Consider the following 20,316-nt stretch of genomic DNA (forward strand, 5'->3'; position numbering starts at 1 on the left):
ACAGTGAGAAGCTTTTGTCCTGAAGCACCTCACACCTCTGTTGCTAATGAGCTTACCTGGGTCAAGATGGTCATGTTTAGATTACTACATCAGGACAGCACAAAAAGTTAAATGAACTGGGTACAGGGGAGCCACTGTCCTCTTCTTCAATTCTTTGCAAATGGAAACAACATTTAAATGTTTTATTTTAGAAGTAAGTTGTTAACAATTTGCAAATTTGTGCTTTTTTATTTTTCCAAAAGTACTTGCCAAAACCTTAGCACAATTTCTTTTCAGTATTTTGAAATGCCACTTTTCAGTAAATTTTCAGATGTTTTGCCAAAGTGTTTCACAAATTTTTAAAATAAATTCCATGAAATGTACTCGGAATTGCACGTAGGGACAATCCTTAAATTCAAGCTCAGTAAGAACTGTGACAAGTTGAGAGAAGAAACCTGTAGTTCTGTGATTTTTGATACAATTCCTTTAATGAATAAACATCTTCCAAAATGGTGTTGCCAAAAGAAAAAGCGAAAAATGTTCTTCTTCCCATAAAAAGAAAAAAAAAATCTTAAAAAAAATCTATGCTCACAGGGCTGAGAATTCTTACTGTGAAAAGCCTTCCTCAGCATTGCCAAAGCATGGCATGTATTTGAAAATGACTGGCTTTAATTACTGTTGACATTTCTTAGCATGCTGCTAGAGACTCTAACAGCGTACAAGCTGATTGTAAAATCAGCCAGGCTTCACTGTAGCAACCTTATCACTTAAAATAATTCTTGCACAGCTGTATGAAGTGGGACATATTTTATCACAGGTCCATGATTGACTAATTGCTCTAAAGAGAAAAATTTAGTTCCTTGGATATCTTGGCAGACACTGTCACTTCAGCTAAAAGTAGCTGGTTCTCTAGCTTTCAGGAGCTTCCAACATTTATGGGTTTTTAAATATCTCCCTGCTAGTTCCTTACTGAAGTGACAGTGAGGGTTAGTTCACTTCATTTGTGTCACAGGATCTCAAGGTGAATATCCATTCCATTAAGCTGAGACATAGTGGCTGTGGTACCATTGTGTTGTCACATCAGGTGCTAATTACCTGCATCACTGCCTGACAGTCCTGCACACTGCAAATCTACACACTCCAGAGACAATTCTTCAGGTCAGTGTCTGTCAACATGCAGTATATGGATCAATCTTTTAACAAACTTCTTTAAAAGTAATTACCAAGCGTAAAACATCATCCACATGATCATCCTAAAATGAAGTCTGCTGAAAAAAAAAATAAATATTTACTGTTGGTCATAAATGCTAGTTTTCTAGGGCAGTGGTTACAAAAAGGGCAATTTTTCCTGAATGAAAAAGAATAAAAATTGGAAAATTCAAATACTAACAAAATATTTCTCATTGGAAAGTTATGGAATAAAATTCTACTTTATTCTTTTAGAAAAAGTGGAGGAGTATTGAGGTTTAATTTTTGTCTCCTCAGGAATGAAAGAACATACATCAAAAGAAATAAAAGAGTTTTGCATATCAAAAGAACAACAAACTATGGGGTTTTTAAACTACTACCTTTTTCTTCAGACTGTTTTGTGGTGTTACAGCTATAGATTTCCAAGTGTTTTTTATCAATAGATTGAAAAATATCACATAAAAACATAAAGAACCTAACATCTGATATAGCAATGTAACTTCATCTTCATTCTCTGTGAAGATGGAAGTTGAACCATGGATTTGGGGGTGAAACCAGTTATTGAAAAGTTTCATGTGCTTTCGTTTGTTCAGACAGTAGATCTTTCAGAAACTATTTGCTAGCAGAGCCACACATTTTCTCCTTCCCAACCCAGCACACTAGCTGTCCTGTGTTTTGTGCTTTCCTTGTAAACTAAAACATTCTAGTCAAGGATATTCAAAAACCAAAAATCTACAGTAGAATGGTCCTGCAAGAAGCAGTATCCTAACCTACCCTTACAAGAAAACTTTACTCTTAGGAGCAATGCCTCTAACTCAACTTGTACAGGAAGTCTTACAGTAGCCTCTTGCTCCCCAAACAGCAGAAAACTGGGAATATTCCTTTTCCAGTCTTGATTTTAAATTACAGATTTAAAATTATTTAAGTAATTATTGCTTCAAATTGCTTCAGTGATTTGTCTAAACAGTTTGGCAGTTCCAAGTGTACCTGAATCTTTAGTCTCAAATTCTTATGCCATAATTACCTTCCAGAGGCAAAAACCTCAGCAAAATGAAAGAGATGCTTCTTCTGGTCATTTTTTTCCATAAACTTGCTTAGGTAAGAAATTCTGATATGACTAAGAGTCACTTCTATTCAGTCACACTCTAGAAAGTGATCCCAAAGCATATTGGCTATTCCACAAATATTGAAATTGCTTAGAAGGGTCTAAAACCCAAAACCTCCTCTAAAGTAAAAAAGCTAAAATATTGATCCTGTGCTCTTTTCTTTTACACAGAATATTTTTCAGTTCCTTAACCAATCCAATAGGGTGTCTCCAGACTGTTTTTAGTGATTCCTCTGCTCTCAACAGCTGCTATGAGTGTCTGTGTTTAAAAGGGCATAAAGACCGTTGAAATATATAAATTCTTTGTAATGGCAGCAATGGCAGCAAGATGAAATAGAGTCAATAAAAGCAAACCTCTATATTTTTTACCTCACACAAAAGATAAGAGGCCCTGTCTTTTTTTCACAGATCCAGGACTGTGAGGTTTTTTCGTGGATTGGGTTTGGGTTTTTTTTTTTCAATGATATTTTAAAGTTGTTATTACCATTCACTATGAAGTGGGAAGTGGTATGAGAAAGATATAGTGGAATCAAGAAAAGCCAGCCAGCTAAAAGATTCCTTTTTTTCATATGTGGGCAGCAAGAAGCAACATGGTCTGTCTGTAACAGGATGAGATGGACAATCTGACAATAATGAACAGATGGGAGGTGAGGGACAGATTCAAGACTAGAGTGATAATAAGCATGTGTGGGGAGCAGGAGCAGGGAGTGAGCCAGGCGCAGATAATGGATGATTCTAAGAAGTAAGTCTGGAAAAGAATAAAAATAAATGAGAGAGAAGGTAAATAATGAAATGGAACAAGGGATTTGGGAAGACAAAATATAGAAGCGCTAGAGAGAAGGAATCAACCTGAAGACGTGATAAAAAAATGTAAAAGAAAGATAAGAACAGGAGGGAAAGAACCAAGAACAGAGCAAAGGATGGTACAGTAAAAAGAAAGACTAAGGAGGAAAGAAGTAGAAAGCCTATGTGATGTTCCAGATTTGATATTCATATCCATGCACATAGCAATGTGATCTTTTATGTATGATAAAATAAAAATGATTATAATGATTGCCTACATTTATAGGGTTGCATTCTGTGCAAGTTAGGTCTTAACCATAGTCTCCTGATGATTCAGTTGTCCCAGAAGAAAGGTATAAAATTTTCTGTTGATAGATGCAAAGCCTCTGTTCAGTTTTGCTTTGAATGGCTGCATATTTGCTTATTTGTAATTGGATGATGTCACATGCATTCAATCCTATGGAAAGAACAAGAACACAAATAAACAAGCAGCTTTCCATTCTGGTAGGTTAAGTAATATCAGACATATGACATACCGTGGTGTAGGATTTTGGTTACCCACTCCTGAAATATGGTTTATCTGCCATGTGTTCAAAGAGGTGAGATAAAAAATCATGGTTATTTTTTCACATATGGTTATATTAGAAAATCCACAGTCTTATCTCTTCTATTTTGTTTAAACCCCATGGTGCAGATTGGCAGATTGCAGTAATATAGGAGCCAGCATCTGACAATTTTAAATTGGAAGTGTCTTTTCATATGCGTGAAGTATGTATTTATTGTTTCATTACAGCTTAAGCCATAGCTCTTATTTCATGAAATCTCATTGCTTTCAGCAGTCTCTTCCCTCAGAAAGAGCTGCATATTCATTATGGTTTCAAAGGTCTTCTTTGTTCCTATTTGATTTAATATTTGTTGCCAATCACTTCTTTTGTTGGCTGTTCAAAAGTTTAAAAAAATGAATAGTCAAGAATGTGTTGCAATGTGTTGCTATCCCCCACCTTTTGTCATAGCTCTAAACACTGGGCTCTGACTTTCATTGTTACTGTCCATCATGTTTGCCTATTAGCTGGAAGTAATCTTTGATCATCTTTGAAGCAAAAAGTGGCAATCAAACAGGTCTGATGGAGTAAAAAAGCCACTAACGCCTTTGTAAACATGTAGCATCCAAGAGAAGACATAGAACATACTTACCATTGATCTGAATCAGTATATCTCCTGGCAAAGTGTTTTGTTCATTGCTATGACAGTAGCACAAAGAATATTCTTTGTAATGTCACACTCAGCAATGAAAATCAGGTCCTGTAACACATTGTGGCTTTATTTTTAGACTTACAGCCAAAAGTGTGTGCCTTATAGATTAAATACTATGAGGTAATTCGTAGTGTAAATTCATCAGTAAATACACTATCTTGTGTTTGTGTTGAAGGGCTCTTGGAGGGCTGATGCCCCTCTGCTAAGCAGGTATATCCCAGATCTGACTGCTGTGATCTCCACAGGTGAGAGCAGAGATCCTCCTCTTTGAACCAGTGCATGTCACACCCAGTTCCCTACACACTCCAGGCCCCTTTTCTGTCTCCAGGGCTTGATCCTCACTGCATTTGCCCTGGTAAATGAGACTGTAGAAGAGAAGGAAACAAAACCTCCTGAGTATCCCCATGCCCTCCCTAAGCTCTGGTGTTTGCCTAGAGGGTGTTTTTATCCCTCTTGGGCTGCCACAATGGCCAGAGGCTCACCCTAAAAGGCTGCTTCCAGTTTGAGCTCAAGGGGAGTGTGGTCCACCGCCCCACTGTGGAGAGTGACTGCACTTTGCACTTAGGATTGTCGGGTGTGTGAGGGAATAAACTGGTTCCTCTGCCCTTCATTCTCCTGCTGTCACACGCTGCTGCATGCAGATAGCAGAGATTTAGGTTGCTAACAGACCGTACATTAAGTGATGTTTTCTTCTAACATTGACCGTAAGTGCAGTGTTTTTATACAACAAAGAATGATACCCAACTACAGCAAATATAGGTTGATTGTTTTTGTAATTACTTTGAAAGCTTTGTGGCAAACATAGTCTGTATATAGGCAAATAAAATATCTCCATTAATGTCATGAAAAGGCAGAGATTAATTAAGTAGCAACATGACTTAGTTTGTCAGATATTTTTGTTAGATAAGGTGCAAAGCAATATTAGCATTGTTAGGTGAGCTGTTCCAAAAAACCTCTGTGATAAATGATTTGTTTTCAGAACTCGAGAAAGACCTTTTTGTTTGAACATATTCTTTTTCTCAAGCATCAGAGGCAAATTGGGAGGATGTCTTGAAGGTTTAGAGAGCATTGCATACTTTGTTTATCTGCAGATAAATATTACCTTGAAGAAAAAAACCCCTCAAATTCAAAATTTATTGATGGTTGATGCTTTAGTCACTCTGGGAATGTGTCACCCTTTTGTTGACATCAGAAATCTAGAGTTGAAAAACACTCAGCCAAAAAAAAAAGAAAAATTGAAAGCCACAAGATCCAAATAAAGAAAGTATACTCCTGTTTTGAATGTTAGACTTGTCCAACTCTACTCTCAGCTATGGTAATCAGTGTGCCTGATGTTACTGTCATATATTATTGAACATTGCCCACCTTGTACTAATATTTTCTACCAGATCGCAAATTACAGTTGTATTAAAGATTTGTGTGCTGATTGTTTTTCACAAAGATATATTGTCTTTGTTTGATTGCTGAGATACTTCCCGTCCGTAGGGAAGATGGCTAACAAAATTCATTGGAAATAACTGTTGATACATTTTAATAATATTGATATAACTGCTTCACTGAAAGATACAAAATTATGGAAGACAGGTCCTGTTTTGTGACTAAAATCTATTATTTCAAAAAATAATAATAATTTAAAAAATCACCCGAAACCAAACAACCACTTCCCTTCTCCTCAAATAAAACAAAAACCAAAACAAAAACCAAATAAGCAAACAAATAAAACAACAACAACAAACAAAAACCAAACCAAAACAAACAAAAAATCCCTGCAGGAAGCCACAACAGTATGGCAGAAAATCAGACTACTTCCACCCGAAACAGAATTGCAGTTAGATGAGGAATGTAAAATATCCTGCCTGAGGCACAGTATAGGTGTGTGTAGCCCAAGATTCTCTTTCTAATACAAAAAAGAAGTCTGTGCTACCCAGGGTAAAGTCAGAGATATGAGATGTCCCTTTTGCAAGTGTGATCTCTCAGTTTTCAGTGCTCTGTGAGGAAGGGCTTCCAGAGGCAGTGTTCATTTAGTAGATAATTATCCTTAGTTCATTTTTTGTTCATTAATTCTTCTGGAAAATCCTATCAGAAAGTGAAATTAAGGCAAACAGTGGATTTAATTTTTTAAATTTTTTAGGATGAGGTTTGAGAGCTTTCCAAGTGCCATGTGATAGCAGAGGGCCTGGACTGGGCAATCAAAGATAAAGACACCTGTGTCTGCATGATCTCTGGCATGAGACCATCCCGCTTCCAGCATCATTCCACAGCTATGTTTGGAAGAAAATTGAATCTTTCCCTTGAAAAAACTGTCCAAGAGATAGCCATAAATTTCTTCAGAAGAGAAAACATTTCTGCCTGAATCATGTGGCAATGCATTTTGTTAGCAAATATTGTTCCTTTTAAATTTCATTTTAAGTACAAAGTTACTTTTAAGATTATCCCAAATTTTTATGGGTCAGCCAAGTTATTACTTCCTTTGGTATGTCATCTATATAGCAACATTTCTACTAAAAGAAGTTTATTCTTTTGATTTAATTATAAATTTTAACTGAGAGAGAAAAAGGTATTTTCCTGTTTAGAAAAAAGCAAATGCATTGCATTTTCCGTTACAGCTCTCACTAATGTTTTGCTGGCATACCTCCTGCAGAGAAATTCTAGATTTGCATCAGACAGATTACCTGTCTTCCTTGCCATTTTCTCCTTTCCAATGAACCCATTTGACATCCATTCAGAGCTTTGTTTTTTGGACGTTGTAAAGTTGCTCCAACACAAAGAAAAATCATCAGCAGTTTAAAAGAATAATTAACTAAAATCACTTTATTTTTGTAAATCGCATATCAAGTTAGTACATTCAGTGGGTCTGCTGTTGCAAAAAAAATGCCTATCCCAGCACTCACATGACAATCACATGAATCAGTTTGGATCCCAGTGTTAGGTTTCTATTTGAGGATTTTAATTGGAACATTGAAGCATGTAAGCTCATTTATCATAGCTGCTCTCTGCTCCGTGCCGGGGTCGTTCATGATCAATGTAGGGTTTCCAATCAAAAACAAATTTACATATTGATTTGATTTATGTTGAATGCTTACCTAGGCTTCTTAACACACCCTTGGCTTACTGTGTGCTTTCCCATTATATATTTAAATGAGTATTTTATTGGTAAAAAACATGTAGACTATTAAATTTTTTATTTTTCTTGATTCAGTAGTCAGTGGAAGAGCAATCCTTTCCTGCTTTCTGCTCTTTTTTTAACATAAAAGAAAACCCCAAATATATCTGTTGGTACCTGAAGGGTTAGGATTTTTGGAGAGGTTGCAGTGTGCCTGTTCTGTAGTTTGGAAATAAAGTTGTGACATGCATGTTTGGAAAGAGTCAGTGTAGGGGCTTGTCATATTAAAAAAAAAAAAATTAAATAAAGCCATTAAAATTAGTTAGAAACATTTTTGTGAGAGTTGCATGCAAGTTGAATCAAAACATATTGCTCTTGCTAATAATTACATACATTAAGAATTATTTTCTGAATTACTGAATGAAATGGTGTTTAATTTTGAAACAAGAGGTCCTTATCATTATTGTCTTTTAAAACTGGGGATCCACAGAAGATCCAGTGGGGTCTGTGAACTGCTTTTGAGGACTGCAATAAGGTTAACTGTGCATCACCTCATGGCTGAAATTTATTTGGCTTTCATACTTAGGCAGTCTGCAAACTGAAAGAGATTGTGAACAGGGGTTTTGTCAAGGCTGTTTCAATTCTAAAATAATTATGATAATTTTATGATCAACAATATACATTTATTGCATAATTCACTTTAGATCCTGATAAAAGTTTAGAAAGATAAAATCATTCCTCTCCTGAATTCAGTCTTCCCATGGATTCCGTGATGGGACCTCAATTTCACTAATGGAAGAGAAAAATTAATTATGTAATAATTAACTGTGAGCATTTACTGACAGTTACTTTAAAGCACCAACACTGATAAATCTATTGAAGAAAACAACTGACATTATTTCTCCAAATAAAAAATATGAACCAGCCACAAAATGCAAATGTCTCAGGAACACAGGTTTATATGCAGGTCCTTACATTGCTCTGTGAGTTTCTGTTGTGCTTATATGTTTATAAGCAGGAACCTTACTAGAACTTAAAGAAGCAACTGGTTTTAGTTGGTAGTTCTGGTAGTTTAGTGATAAAACATGGAGTGCTACATTTTTCACAAAGAAAATTATTTGTATGTTTTTAATAATATGTAATTAGCATATACAATTAAATACTTCATTTCTGGTGGATATTAGTAAAAACAATACACTCACAAATGAAAAATTTACTGGAGTAGTATACACATATTTTTTAAAAGATAAACCCTACATTTCATCAATGAGGGAGCAAACTGAGGTGCAATGCTGAAAAGAATCTACCAATAATAAATCTCCGTTTGTCAGACTGTGTAATGAGCCCTTTAGTCATAGGCTGATGATTAAGACTCTGTTGCATTTGACACACAAACAGAGAATGTAAGTTCTTTGCTTCATAATGCTACAAAGCATCCTCTATAAAGTTATAGTGCTTGATCTTTAAATGCAGAATGAATTTCTTGGAATTCTAGAGCTAAATCTCTAAATAACTCAAAGTGAATTTTAAATGTGCCAGTTAATCACTTTATCTGGCATACTTTTTTGTCACAAATTATTTAAAATATGAAACCTTCTACTTTCTATAATTAAAAACTTGCTGAATTTTTAACTTGCATATGAAATAGACTGTCATTAAAATAATTTATTGACTTACCTTATAGCAACTCATCTTGATTCTAAGACAAAGTTGAAATCCAGTATGTCTTCTTTAGGCTGTAAAGTGAAATCTAGGCAGAATTTACAATCCTAAATCCAAAAGGCAGTTCAGAGCCCTATTCTCCAATGACTGTGCAATACTCAGACATGTATAGGCAAAATTGTGTTCTAAGACTTTCATGACTGCCAACATATAAACAAAGTGCTCTGTCTCCAGTGACTTTTTTTGTGCATTAGAACCACAAAGGACGCTCTCTGAAGGATTTACTTTAGCATACTAATCTGACTGCACCAAGCACAGGAGTCAGAGTCCTTCTGCTCTGCACTCAGAGTCCACCCCTTTCAGTTGCAGTGTCCTGTCAGCATGTGAGAACTTGGTCTCTTCCTTAATCTGAAGAACTGTGGTGGCTTGACCCTGGCTGAACACCAAGTGCCCACCAAACTGCTCTGTCACCCCCCTGCAACAGGACAGGGGGGAAAAAACAAGATGGAAAAAATTCATGGGTGAAGATACAGGCAGTTTATTAAAGCAAAAGTGAAGGATGTACATGTGCAAGCATCAAAGGAAAAAGAAAAAAAACCAAAAAGTTTTTATTCTCTACTTCTGATCAGCAAGCAATGTCTGGCCACTTCCTGAGAAGCAGGACTTCAGCATATGTGGAGGTTGTTCTGTAAAGCAAACTTTGTAAATAATTAATGTCCCCACTTCCCCATCCTTTTTCTTTTAGGTGTGCAGATCTTATACAGTATGGAATATCCCTTTGGTCATTTTGGGTAGGCTGGCCTAGTTGTGTCCCCTCTCAAAATGTTGCCCACCTCCAGACTACTGGTCAGGTGGGAATGTTGGAGAAAGCACTGAGGCTGTGCCAGTGCTGCTCAGCAGCAGCCAAAGCACTGCAGTGTTATCAGCTCTCTTCTAGCTCCCAATGCAAAGAGGAAAATTATTTTCATCTCAGCTAGGACAGACACAGGGAAGCTGAATCCATATCTTCTAATTTTCCAATATGCTCTAACTTCTAGAGAATGATGAAACTCCTTCCACACATCTTGTTATGGAACTGAGTCATTGGTGTTCTGTCACCAACCAAAATCCCTGACGCCAGTAAGAGAGAATTTGATTTTACAGCATGAGAGTTTGGGCTGTGAAGTGGAAGGAATGAATCCTGAAAGCTCCTCCCTGGCCTGCTCATTACAAATTTATTTTGTCCATCTTGCCATATTTTGCAGTAGAAAATATGGATCTTCAATCCATTGCAGTTTCCAGTTAATAGCTGTGGTAACTCCACCGAAAAGTTCTTCTTTTGTGTGTGACTTTGACACTTCAGCTTTTCTTGTTTGCTCATAAAGAACTCTAGATACTAAACACAGGGATGGCATTTCCACTCAATGGCAGAGCAGTTAAGGGCAATGTACATTTTGTCAGTCTAACCCAAATGCTGTGTTTACCATGTCTGACTGACCAATTGACTTTCAGTGCAAAAATCCTGGTCTACAGTTGCTGATACAAGTGGTGGAAGTTGTTTGTTTAGTGTCCATTAAAAGATCTGTAGTCTTAAAGTAATTAATTCCTACACACATCATTCACCCTTCACAAAATAGCTGCTCAGGATATAGAATAATAATGAAGACACATAGCTTACTGTTTTATGTTGTGCTTCATGTAAAATTATTCAGCCAACCTTTTCTATAATGAATATGTATAGTAGATATTTAGCTCGTCACAGGTCTAATCATAAATGGAAAAAGAAAAGATATCATGTTATTCAAATAGATGTAATTAAATTAATTGGTTCATTTAGAGCTCTGCCACTTCTCATGCATTTTCACCATTTCATTTTGACTGCAGTTTCATCTCATGTCTTTCATCCAGGCTGTTTTCCAGTTTATTTACCAGATCAGTTTCACAGTGAATAAATGTTTGAGATATTTTTCCATCCTTGTTTTAGAAAATGAGATGAAATATATACACTTATTTGTGAACTGGACCAACTTTTTTCCACTATACACTGGAAAATGAGCTCTAACGGATAACCTAATATTAATTTACAGCTTGCATAAGCAGGGCCAGTATAATAAAGCTTCTTCAATGCCTATAAGCCATAAGCAGGATACATTTGTCAATTCCATGCCCAGGCAAAATGTACTTACTTCTCACCTGCACCTATGTGCCTTTATGTTCCCTGGAATGGCACTAGCACTGTCCCTTTTCAAATACTCTGTCCACCTCTCAATCTGAAAATTCTTCCAGACTTCATTAGTCATGCTTTCAAATGTTTGTCACCAGAGCACATCCAATTACACCGTTTCAAAATATCTAATTTTTTTAATAACTATATTTATCCTCCAGTGTTCAGGCATGTCTTTGATTAATTATCTCTGAAACTCTTTCATGTGAAACTCTTGCAGTGACAGTCTAACAAAACTTGGTTCTGCTGTGTTCCAGCACCTCTCTAAGAAGCATCTCTAGTGCAGATTCTTGAAATGTCTAAAATTTTGGGAAAAATAAGGTGTCCAAATTGACACCTTATTTGTCCCAAAACTGTATTCCAATCTATGTATGTTCTAAAATGGATTATGCTCATAATTTAAACCCACAAAAAACTACAGAAAATGACCAGAACTTAGTAAGCCATAGTGACTCACAAACTACCCAACTGTTCTACAGGATAAAGCCACCTGGCCTTTCTTGATAAGTTGTTTCCAAGTGCAAACTTTTGTCTTGTAATCTTCTATATACTGCTGAAAAAATAAAAGGTAGTATGTTTTGTCTCTGATGTCCTTCTGGCAATACATGTGAAACATTTAATTTTTATCTGAGTTGCTGAGATGCCCTGTTGCATTTTGTGTAAATATAAAAGCAAAGAGGTTTTTAATTTTATCATGATATGCAATTGAAATACACTTTAATTAAGCCCTTCAAACATTTTCATTTTTTCTTATTTAAAAAAAAATCAGAATTTTAAACTTTTTTTTATACCTGTTATTTAGACAGGTATATTATATGTTAATGCATTTCTCTTTGATGTATCAACCAACCAGAAATTAAGCAAATTCCCTGTACACGTTCAGGCACATCCATGTAAAGGCTCATTCCTTCTCTGACACCTTGTGCATGTGAAAGGTCTGACTTGCACAGGACACATTTGAAATAGCAGTGTAAAGCCTGGATAGCCTCTGTACCCACCCATTCCATGAGGGAAGAGCAGGAGCCATGGGAATAGCCCACAGGTAGTTCTTCTGCCCCAGGAACCCCATTGTCTATCAGTGACAACAATGCCCTTTGTGTCACTCAGCTTTCCTTGCAACTGGAACTAATCATGTGTGGGGTGTTTCATGAGCACTGCACATCATTTCCTTTTTCATAACCAACATGCAGCTATCCCTCATTATGACAAGTAGAAATGCAGCCTCAGTGTGAGGCCATTGTGTGAGGTGAAATGTGGACATTTTAGTCATGTCACAGGTGCCTCTTACAGATGCTCCTCTGGGGCTCATAAGAAAGAAGGTAACAGGATAAGGGTTGTGGACTATTAGATGTTATGATGGTCTTGTTTCATATTTTCTAGTTAAGCCTCTCCTGCTGCAGAATGCTCCCAAGACAATAGATCTCAATCCTTGCTGTCGGGGCTGCTGTACTGTATAGGTGTGAAGTAATTCTTAAAGGATGTCGAGATGGACTTTCTTGCTTCATGGACTTCTGCTGCCATGAGGGTTTCAAACTGGCTTGAACAAAATAAATAATCACTGCAATAGAAGAGTTAAATGGAAGGGAACAGTTTCTTCTAAGTGGATTATGGATCTAGTACAGAACTGTGACTACTTCAGAATGAATTTATAAGTAGATTCAGGCCAACTGAAACTACAGTTAAAGTTGTTCATGTATGCTCTGGAGGAAGACAGGAACTCGCCCCTGGTACTGAGGATAACACCTGTCTCAGACAAGTAGCTTTACTGATTCTAATATGCAATAAAGGTTATGGTTTCTTGGTTATGGCTATTTGGGTGTTTACATTTAGAGAAAAAATCTTGCTACTCCTGCAGCAGCTGTAGGCAGTCTGCTTTGTGTGTTTTAGAGAATTGTGTTCATGTATGCTTTGATGAAACAGGGAAGTTTTTTCTGTTTGTTTCATTTTTGGCAGTTGCTACTTCAGACATTGTGACTTCAGACTCTGTGATTTTCAGCCATGAGATTGCAATAAAGTAATTGTAATTCACTAATGTTCTTTATTTTCAGTGCAAAAATTTAAAATCTTTTTGGAGGACAAGTTTGCTTCAAATTTTTCACAGGCTTACTTGATTTGTTTTCCTTATCCACTTTTATTTTTATTGTTACTGTTAACTGTTATTATTACTTTCTTCTCACAGGTAATTCATCAGCTTAGACTTTCCGAAAATGAGAGTGTGGCTCTACAAGAGCTTCTAGATTGGAGGAGAAAGCTGTGTGAAGAGAGAGAAGACTGGCCGCAAATATTGCACAATACTGAGCAAAGAATCTCAGCCCCACCTCCACCCCCTTGTAAGAAGCCGACGCTGCTGAAGAAGGTAGAAGATACCTCCTGCAACAGACTCTCTTCAGGCATATGGGATTCCACCATATGATTCAGATGTGTGTTTGCAGACTGCTAGGAATGGAACCATCTAATGACTTCAATCTGCACAATCAGCAAGTTTCCTTCCCTTCACAAAACGTGCAGGGATTTTTTACAAGCACTAATTCAATAGCACAGGATGGAGGAGTTGTTTAGATCTGTCGTGTGTGTGTGTACATGTGTGTGTTTGTTCTTTTCATATATATACGTGTATACATATATGTGTGCACCAGCAAGTATATATATGTATGCATGTGTATATATGTATGGAGACAAACTGCACTATAAGTACTTAGCTTAAAAGTACAAAACAGTCACTTAAGAGTTCTCCCATGGACAATGAAGAAAATATGTTAAGCAAATGATGATGGGGCGAAGTGACTGACAGACATTTTGGAGAGATCAGGAAAGTCTGTGTGCACACTGTACAGCTGTTTTATACAGTACAAAAATATGTTTCTTGTTCCCTAATGAATGGGTTTATTATCTTACATGTATACATATATATATACATATATATTTCTTTGTAGATGTCTGTGTTCCATGGAGATTATTTACATGTTTATTTCTGGTGTTTTATAACTTCATGCAATTGGTGCTGTCGTTCTTTCTTCAAAATACAGGTAATAAATTCAGTACTTGCATTTTTCTTTTATAGATTATCTTTAACAACATACCAAACAGTTTCAACACTGTGTTAGTTTTTTTCAGAACTGGCAATATCCTTTCTAAAATCCAATCCTGAAATTCTTGCAAAGCTCCTATGTGCAGGAGTGATTTGGTGCTGTTCACAGTCATGAATTAGAGACCACTACTTCTTTTTGATGGACCTGCATTTCTGAATGTGTGAACTGTGAATTTGAAATTACATCTCAAATCTTATTTCATTCTGGGTTATGTGAAATAATGAGGCATTCATTTAGATTATAAGTGTGGTTTGAAATTCATAACTGATTATGCATAAGGTCAGGTGTCAGTGGAAAGATACATAGTGGTAATGAGGTATGAAAATAGGTCTGTGATTTACTGTTACAGGCCAGGAGGCTTTGCAGAGATGGGTATATCAAAGTATTATGTCCTTATTATGGTAGCACAGTGATGCATTTATACCTCAAATTTCATGTAATGAAATGGTTTCAGAAATTGCAGCATTCTAGTTAGTGTAGATGAGTTCTGAGCAGTAATGTTAATTTATGAAAAACATGCTGCTGGGAATTTGTTAGTTATTACCTAGCAGTCTTTTAAATACTGTTTTGCCATTAAAAGGTGTAATTTATATACATTTAAAGGTACTTTTCTGGGGCTACTTATTTTAAGTTCTTGGAGTATGTAGAGCCAGTGTGGAACTCTTTTCTTGGTTGTTTGTCCCATTCCTATTGAGATGAAGGAAACAGTGTTACCAGTTTTGCAAGTGGCTATAAAACAAATATTTTCAAATATAAGCTAGGTCTAAAAAGGTGCACTCATTCTTGGTTGGAAGTTGTGGGAAAAGGAAAAAAATCCATAGAGGTGTAGGTTTTTCCATCATGTTTGACAAAATTTCAATCAGGCTGAATAGTAAAAAGCGACCACATGCTTGTTTGATTGTTTATACAAGGAAGCAGCAAAACTCAAATTGTTCCCATGAGTATCATCAAGCTGTAGCAGAATTAAGCACCTTCTCTTGCTGGAGATTAAAACAGACATTTTGAGTGGACAAGGAAGGGAGGACACCAAATTAGCTCAGAATTATACCTTGTTACCACTGTTAGCCTCACAGAAGTCCTCTGTGTAAGATTATCCATTTCTATTTCATGGAGAATGAGGAACTCTAGACTCCAAACCTTACCTTTGACTGATGTAAACAGCCACAGACAATGACTTTATCCAGGAGGGGCAGGTAACCCTTGTGAGTGAGGTTATGCAGAAAACAACTATCACCTGCTACACAATTATGTCAGAATGAAGCTGTGCCTGGAAGAACTGAGGTTTCTGGTTTTTTGCTCAGATAACCAGGGACACACAGAAATCCCACTGTTAGTGCAAAAGGCAACAGCTCCAGAACTGGATGCAGAAGAGCTAATGAACCTGACCTGACCTTGCAGCTATTTTGCCTCCAGGATGCAGGTTGTTATCCCTACATGGCACAGCATCCCTATCCATAGCCACAAGAAGCTCTCCCCAGGCAGCCTCGCAGTGCTGAGCACCTCAGTGCACTGAGACGTGCAGACATGCCCTGAGGCTTATCACTCCCCAAATGTGCCTGGCAAGCAGCCCTCCCATAAACTCTATCCTATTGCTAACCCTAATGCTCCCTAGCTGGCTCAGGCACTGGTAGCAATCAATCCACAGCAGCCTGGAAGTTTAAGACAAGCTGTAAAAACTGACTGAGAAGCCAGGTTAGATGATGCCAAAATCCCTGCTGCTGCAGTGAGCTTGCTCCCAGTCACTGAGCCATTTGTAAGGTGAGCTTGTGTATCTCCAGATGACACCGTTGTCATTGCTGCACTTGGAATGCAAGAGTACCCAGAGGGGAGAAAAGGCATTTGTCAAAGGGAGTTTAAAACGGGAAACAGTATAAATACACATTATCCTACTTGCAGTCCTTGCTAAAAGTTGTGCTAGAACTGTGAGCAGCCTCAACTGCAGGAGTTCAAGTGAGGTCTTAAGGAACTTTTTTGCTTCTTGCTTCAAAGTCCACATTGTGCCCTATTACAGCAGTATGGACAAGCATGGAAAAAATGGTGTGTAGATTTTCTAGCAGGTTCAGCAACGCAGTTACATGGGAGAAGCCAGTATGTCCCTGATTCTGGCAGTCTGATTCTACAGACAATAAGCAAAGCAGATTATGATCCCCTGTGCAGAAGGCCTTCATGCTATTTTTTGCAAACTTGGGTAAGACGTACAGTTTCTGGGGCTGTTCTTTAAAGCATGTCACCACAGTGCACAGACAAAGTTAGAAAGTTTTTTTTTGTTTGTTTCAATTTTATTTTTTTGTTAATTCCAGGTTACATAATGGCTAACTTTTTACTTGGAAAGATTTTTCATGATATTCCATTAAAGTACAGTACTACAGGAATAAAGTAATTGCTCTAAAACATGTTTTAAATATTTCTCTAATGTCAGTAAAACACTCTAGAGTGTGACTTATGAAGTCATAATTCACACCTAGTGTGTTCATTGGTCTCTTGGCCTTTGGCCTTGAGCCTAACAATGCAGTTGGTAGGGAATTATTATACCATAATTCACACCCCACTGTGTCTTATTGCTTAAATAACCATACCCCCAGAGGTGTCTTAAAACTACCATTCAAGTTTATATTGTGTATCAAAATGTGTTTACAGGGCTGGGAAAATATACTATTGACATTTTGAAAGGTTGAGAAGTAGTTTTAGCAGAACTGTACAGTGCTTGTAAATTTATCTCCCCAGTGGAGTGTGCACCAGCCAATTACAGTATTTCTTGAGTATATGAAGTCCTGTCTTGCGCATTAAAAATAGCTTAGAAATAAAAAAAAGCCTTATGAATTTAATATTCTGAAGGGGAAGATTAAACTCTATGGGCATGCTAATGCCCTTAATATCCAGTGAAAAATCTAAAATATATTTATATTTGCAATAAAGCAATTTCAGGATGCTGGGATTATCATCAGATAATCACTCCTCCACATTGTGCCTTATTGCTTAATTTTTAATATGTGAAAAAACCAAAATGCCTAACAAATCAATCTATCCTTCAGCATAAGGTAATAATAATCAGATACATTTTACACTTTAAAAAGTCATTGGTCTTAAAGCGAAGGAAATTATGAAACCATATTAAGTCACAATAAAAGGAAAACAACGTCTATTGGCAGGAGAAATTTTTTAAAGCTTGTATACCTTACTTGTTACTTCTGAAATAGCACTTGGTGTTTTTTAGTTGCTGTAGTTACATTCCTGCTGCAGTTTTTAAGCAAAACTTTGTTTTTAAAAACTGATTTAGATGTTCAAAGAAATACATGCACCGATATTTTTCAAACAATCTGTGTACAGCATGAAGTGATAAGCCTTTTAAAAATTTGCATTGTTTACAAAACAATAGTATGATTGTTGAGTAAGTGAATTGCATTTACCTTTTTATTTTTTGCCAGTGATCCTTTTTTATTCTAACAGGTTTAATTACTTTCATTAATAACTTTATTATACTGCAGATCCTTTGTGTGTGGGACAAAGAATTTCATTAACTTGCTAAGAAAGCATAATAGATTGTAGCATAGTTCTAAAGTGATAGTAATAGCCATATTAGTTGTAGCTTTTAATTCTGCTGTATAGTATTAGCATCCCTAGTAATCCTGTTATTCTTATCTCTATAAAGCCTGCTAATATCTGAAATGCTCGGAGGAACTTTAAGTAAGTTTTGCCATTCACTTGTTAAATAATAAATGTAACTAAACTCTGTACAAATCAGTTTTCCAGAATGGTGTTAAACATTTCATGGCTTTGTGTTTTAAATATATAATTTTTAAAAAGAAAACACCACCTGAGCATAACTATTTGACAATAGCTGAACAAAATAGAAGAAAATGCTTTTCTTCCAGTTCTGCTGTTCTCTGTATACTCAGGACTTTCCTTTTAAGAAGAAATAAATAAATCCCAGTGCTGGCTTATACTGTGGCTGTGAGAATTAGATCATTAGCAAAGACTGTTTGTTCTCCTCACTGTGGTTTGGCCTTGTCACCAACCCATGAATGTATGCTGGATCTGGTCAAATCATGCATTTTGCTGTGAAGTGTCATAGGCAAAAGTTCAGTCAAGTCATGATTTGACTTTCTGATTACTTTTGATTTATTACACTAAACAAAACAACCTCCTCTTGAATTAATTAGACATATTTATTTCAACCTTAATTAGCTTGGTTTGGTTCTCATATATGTTTAGCTTGATTTTTAATCAGACTTTTATGATAAAAAAAGAAAATGTTAAATGAAATTACAGCATAACATTTATGATTCTATTTTGAAAAAAATACTTTAAAATACTGAAATAGAATACTTCAGTATTTCAACATGGTTTTCACCTTTTCTAGCTGAAATTATGTCTTGCATGCAGTCTGTATTTACACATAATTTCAACTGTTCACAAACATACATTTTCATAAATCCACCCTTCTCTGAAAAAAACCACACTAATGGATAATTGTTGTGAAGTGCAGGAGAATTGCTGATGTCTTTTGAAGTATCAACAGGGAAAATTTGACAAGCATGGGTATATTGCTGTCATAGCAATGTTCATGTGATAGTTATTAGCTAATGCTTGTGCCCTCACTGTGTTTTATTTGGGCTCTAGCCCCTTCTCAGTCTACCTGGATATGTAGTCACCTGTCTCCTGTTACTCATTAGAGTACAGAAAGAAAAGTGCTGAATCTGTCATATACTCTCAGAGAAAGGGGAGAAATGTGTTGCAGACTCTTTCTAATTACAGCTTAATATAAATTACTTACATGTTTCCAAAAATGAATGTATTGGAATGCAACTTTCTCACTGTCCAAGTATGACTAGCTTAGCCATACTAGCTTAGAAAGTTGTGGCAATGAAATAACCAGAGCTATTAAATTAATTTTTATGCAGATATAGCTTCTCTGTCTTACAACATGGTACAGCTTTGTGGTCAGAAAACTAGGGGACTATGAATCCTTTTGGGAATGCAACTCCATGTGGTTTGTTTGAATTAAAACAAACTCTATCTGATTTTAGTAAAGACCCTCCCTAAAAGAGTGGTCAGAGCCTTACAAATCAGATAGTCACGCAAGGAGTTCCCTAATTTGACAGGACTGAGATAGGAAAATGTTCTTTGGTGGATGGGTAAGTTTGCGCAAATGTTTTGGAATTTTCCAGATATTATGACCTTCCTCATGGTTCTGACCAGTAGCCTGAATATAGATTTGATCTAAATTCTTGCCTAATTAATCTAGTCACAATCAGTCAATGCATTTAAAAATGTTTTGAATAGAAATTGCTTCTCTAGTCATCTAAATTTATACTTTAGTGACAGGATTACTGAAAGTATTTGTTCACGTCTAGCTTTTACTAACATAGCTGCCGTGTCTGTAATATGAATTTAGCAGTTAGAAAAGGGAAAAAGTAAAAAAAAGACAAGATGGAAATTAGTGCATTTGAAACATATCTTTTATGTTCATGCTGAGACTGGGGCTCCTTGAGCTTTAGAATTATCATAAGTAACATGGTAGATGCTATATCAGTTTTTAAAACAATGTCCCAAAAGTAGCTCTTGAAGTTTAAAGACTTCTTTCTGCCTTAAGCTCCTGTCCTATGTAATCCCTGAGTTCTCACCAGGCATGAGTAGTTACCAAAGTCAGACACCATGCAGCCTGGAAAGAGTTTGTCTCCTGGGGGAGACAAACAACCAGACCTCAGCTTCTCTGAGGTGGGAAAGGCATTTTATTTAGTTGATCAAAGGCACAATGATGGTTGATTCCTATCAAATATCTTGTGTAAGTGTGCTTGCTTTTCTGGACAAGATATAACACTCTGTAGCAGGCTTATTTTTTCAACAGAGAGGTTGATTTGTAGCTGGGGGATGTGGGTCTAGTTTAAGTCCATGGTTTTACAAAGATCTTCAGCTAAGTTCAAGATTTGACCCCAGCTGATTTTTGTGG

At 36.4% G+C, this 20,316-nt stretch overlaps 1 protein-coding gene across 4 annotated transcripts in view; it reads left to right on the plus strand.

The window, feature by feature from the left end:
- MYO16 (myosin XVI) overlaps positions 1-18,639 on the plus strand; it is a 358,619-nt gene extending 339,980 nt beyond the window's left edge. For all 4 annotated transcript variants that reach the window (XM_030948473.1, XM_030948456.1, XM_030948465.1 and 1 more), the window contains exon 35: positions 13,457-18,639. In XM_030948473.1, the coding sequence (XP_030804333.1) occupies positions 13,457-13,690 (234 nt within the window). In that variant the 3' untranslated portion in view covers positions 13,691-18,639. The remainder of the gene's footprint in view (positions 1-13,456) is intronic.
- Positions 18,640-20,316: the final 1,677 nt, after the last annotated feature.

Source organism: Camarhynchus parvulus, chromosome 1, assembly GCF_901933205.1.
Source record: "Camarhynchus parvulus chromosome 1, STF_HiC, whole genome shotgun sequence".
Classification (NCBI taxonomy): domain Eukaryota; kingdom Metazoa; phylum Chordata; class Aves; order Passeriformes; family Thraupidae; genus Camarhynchus; species Camarhynchus parvulus.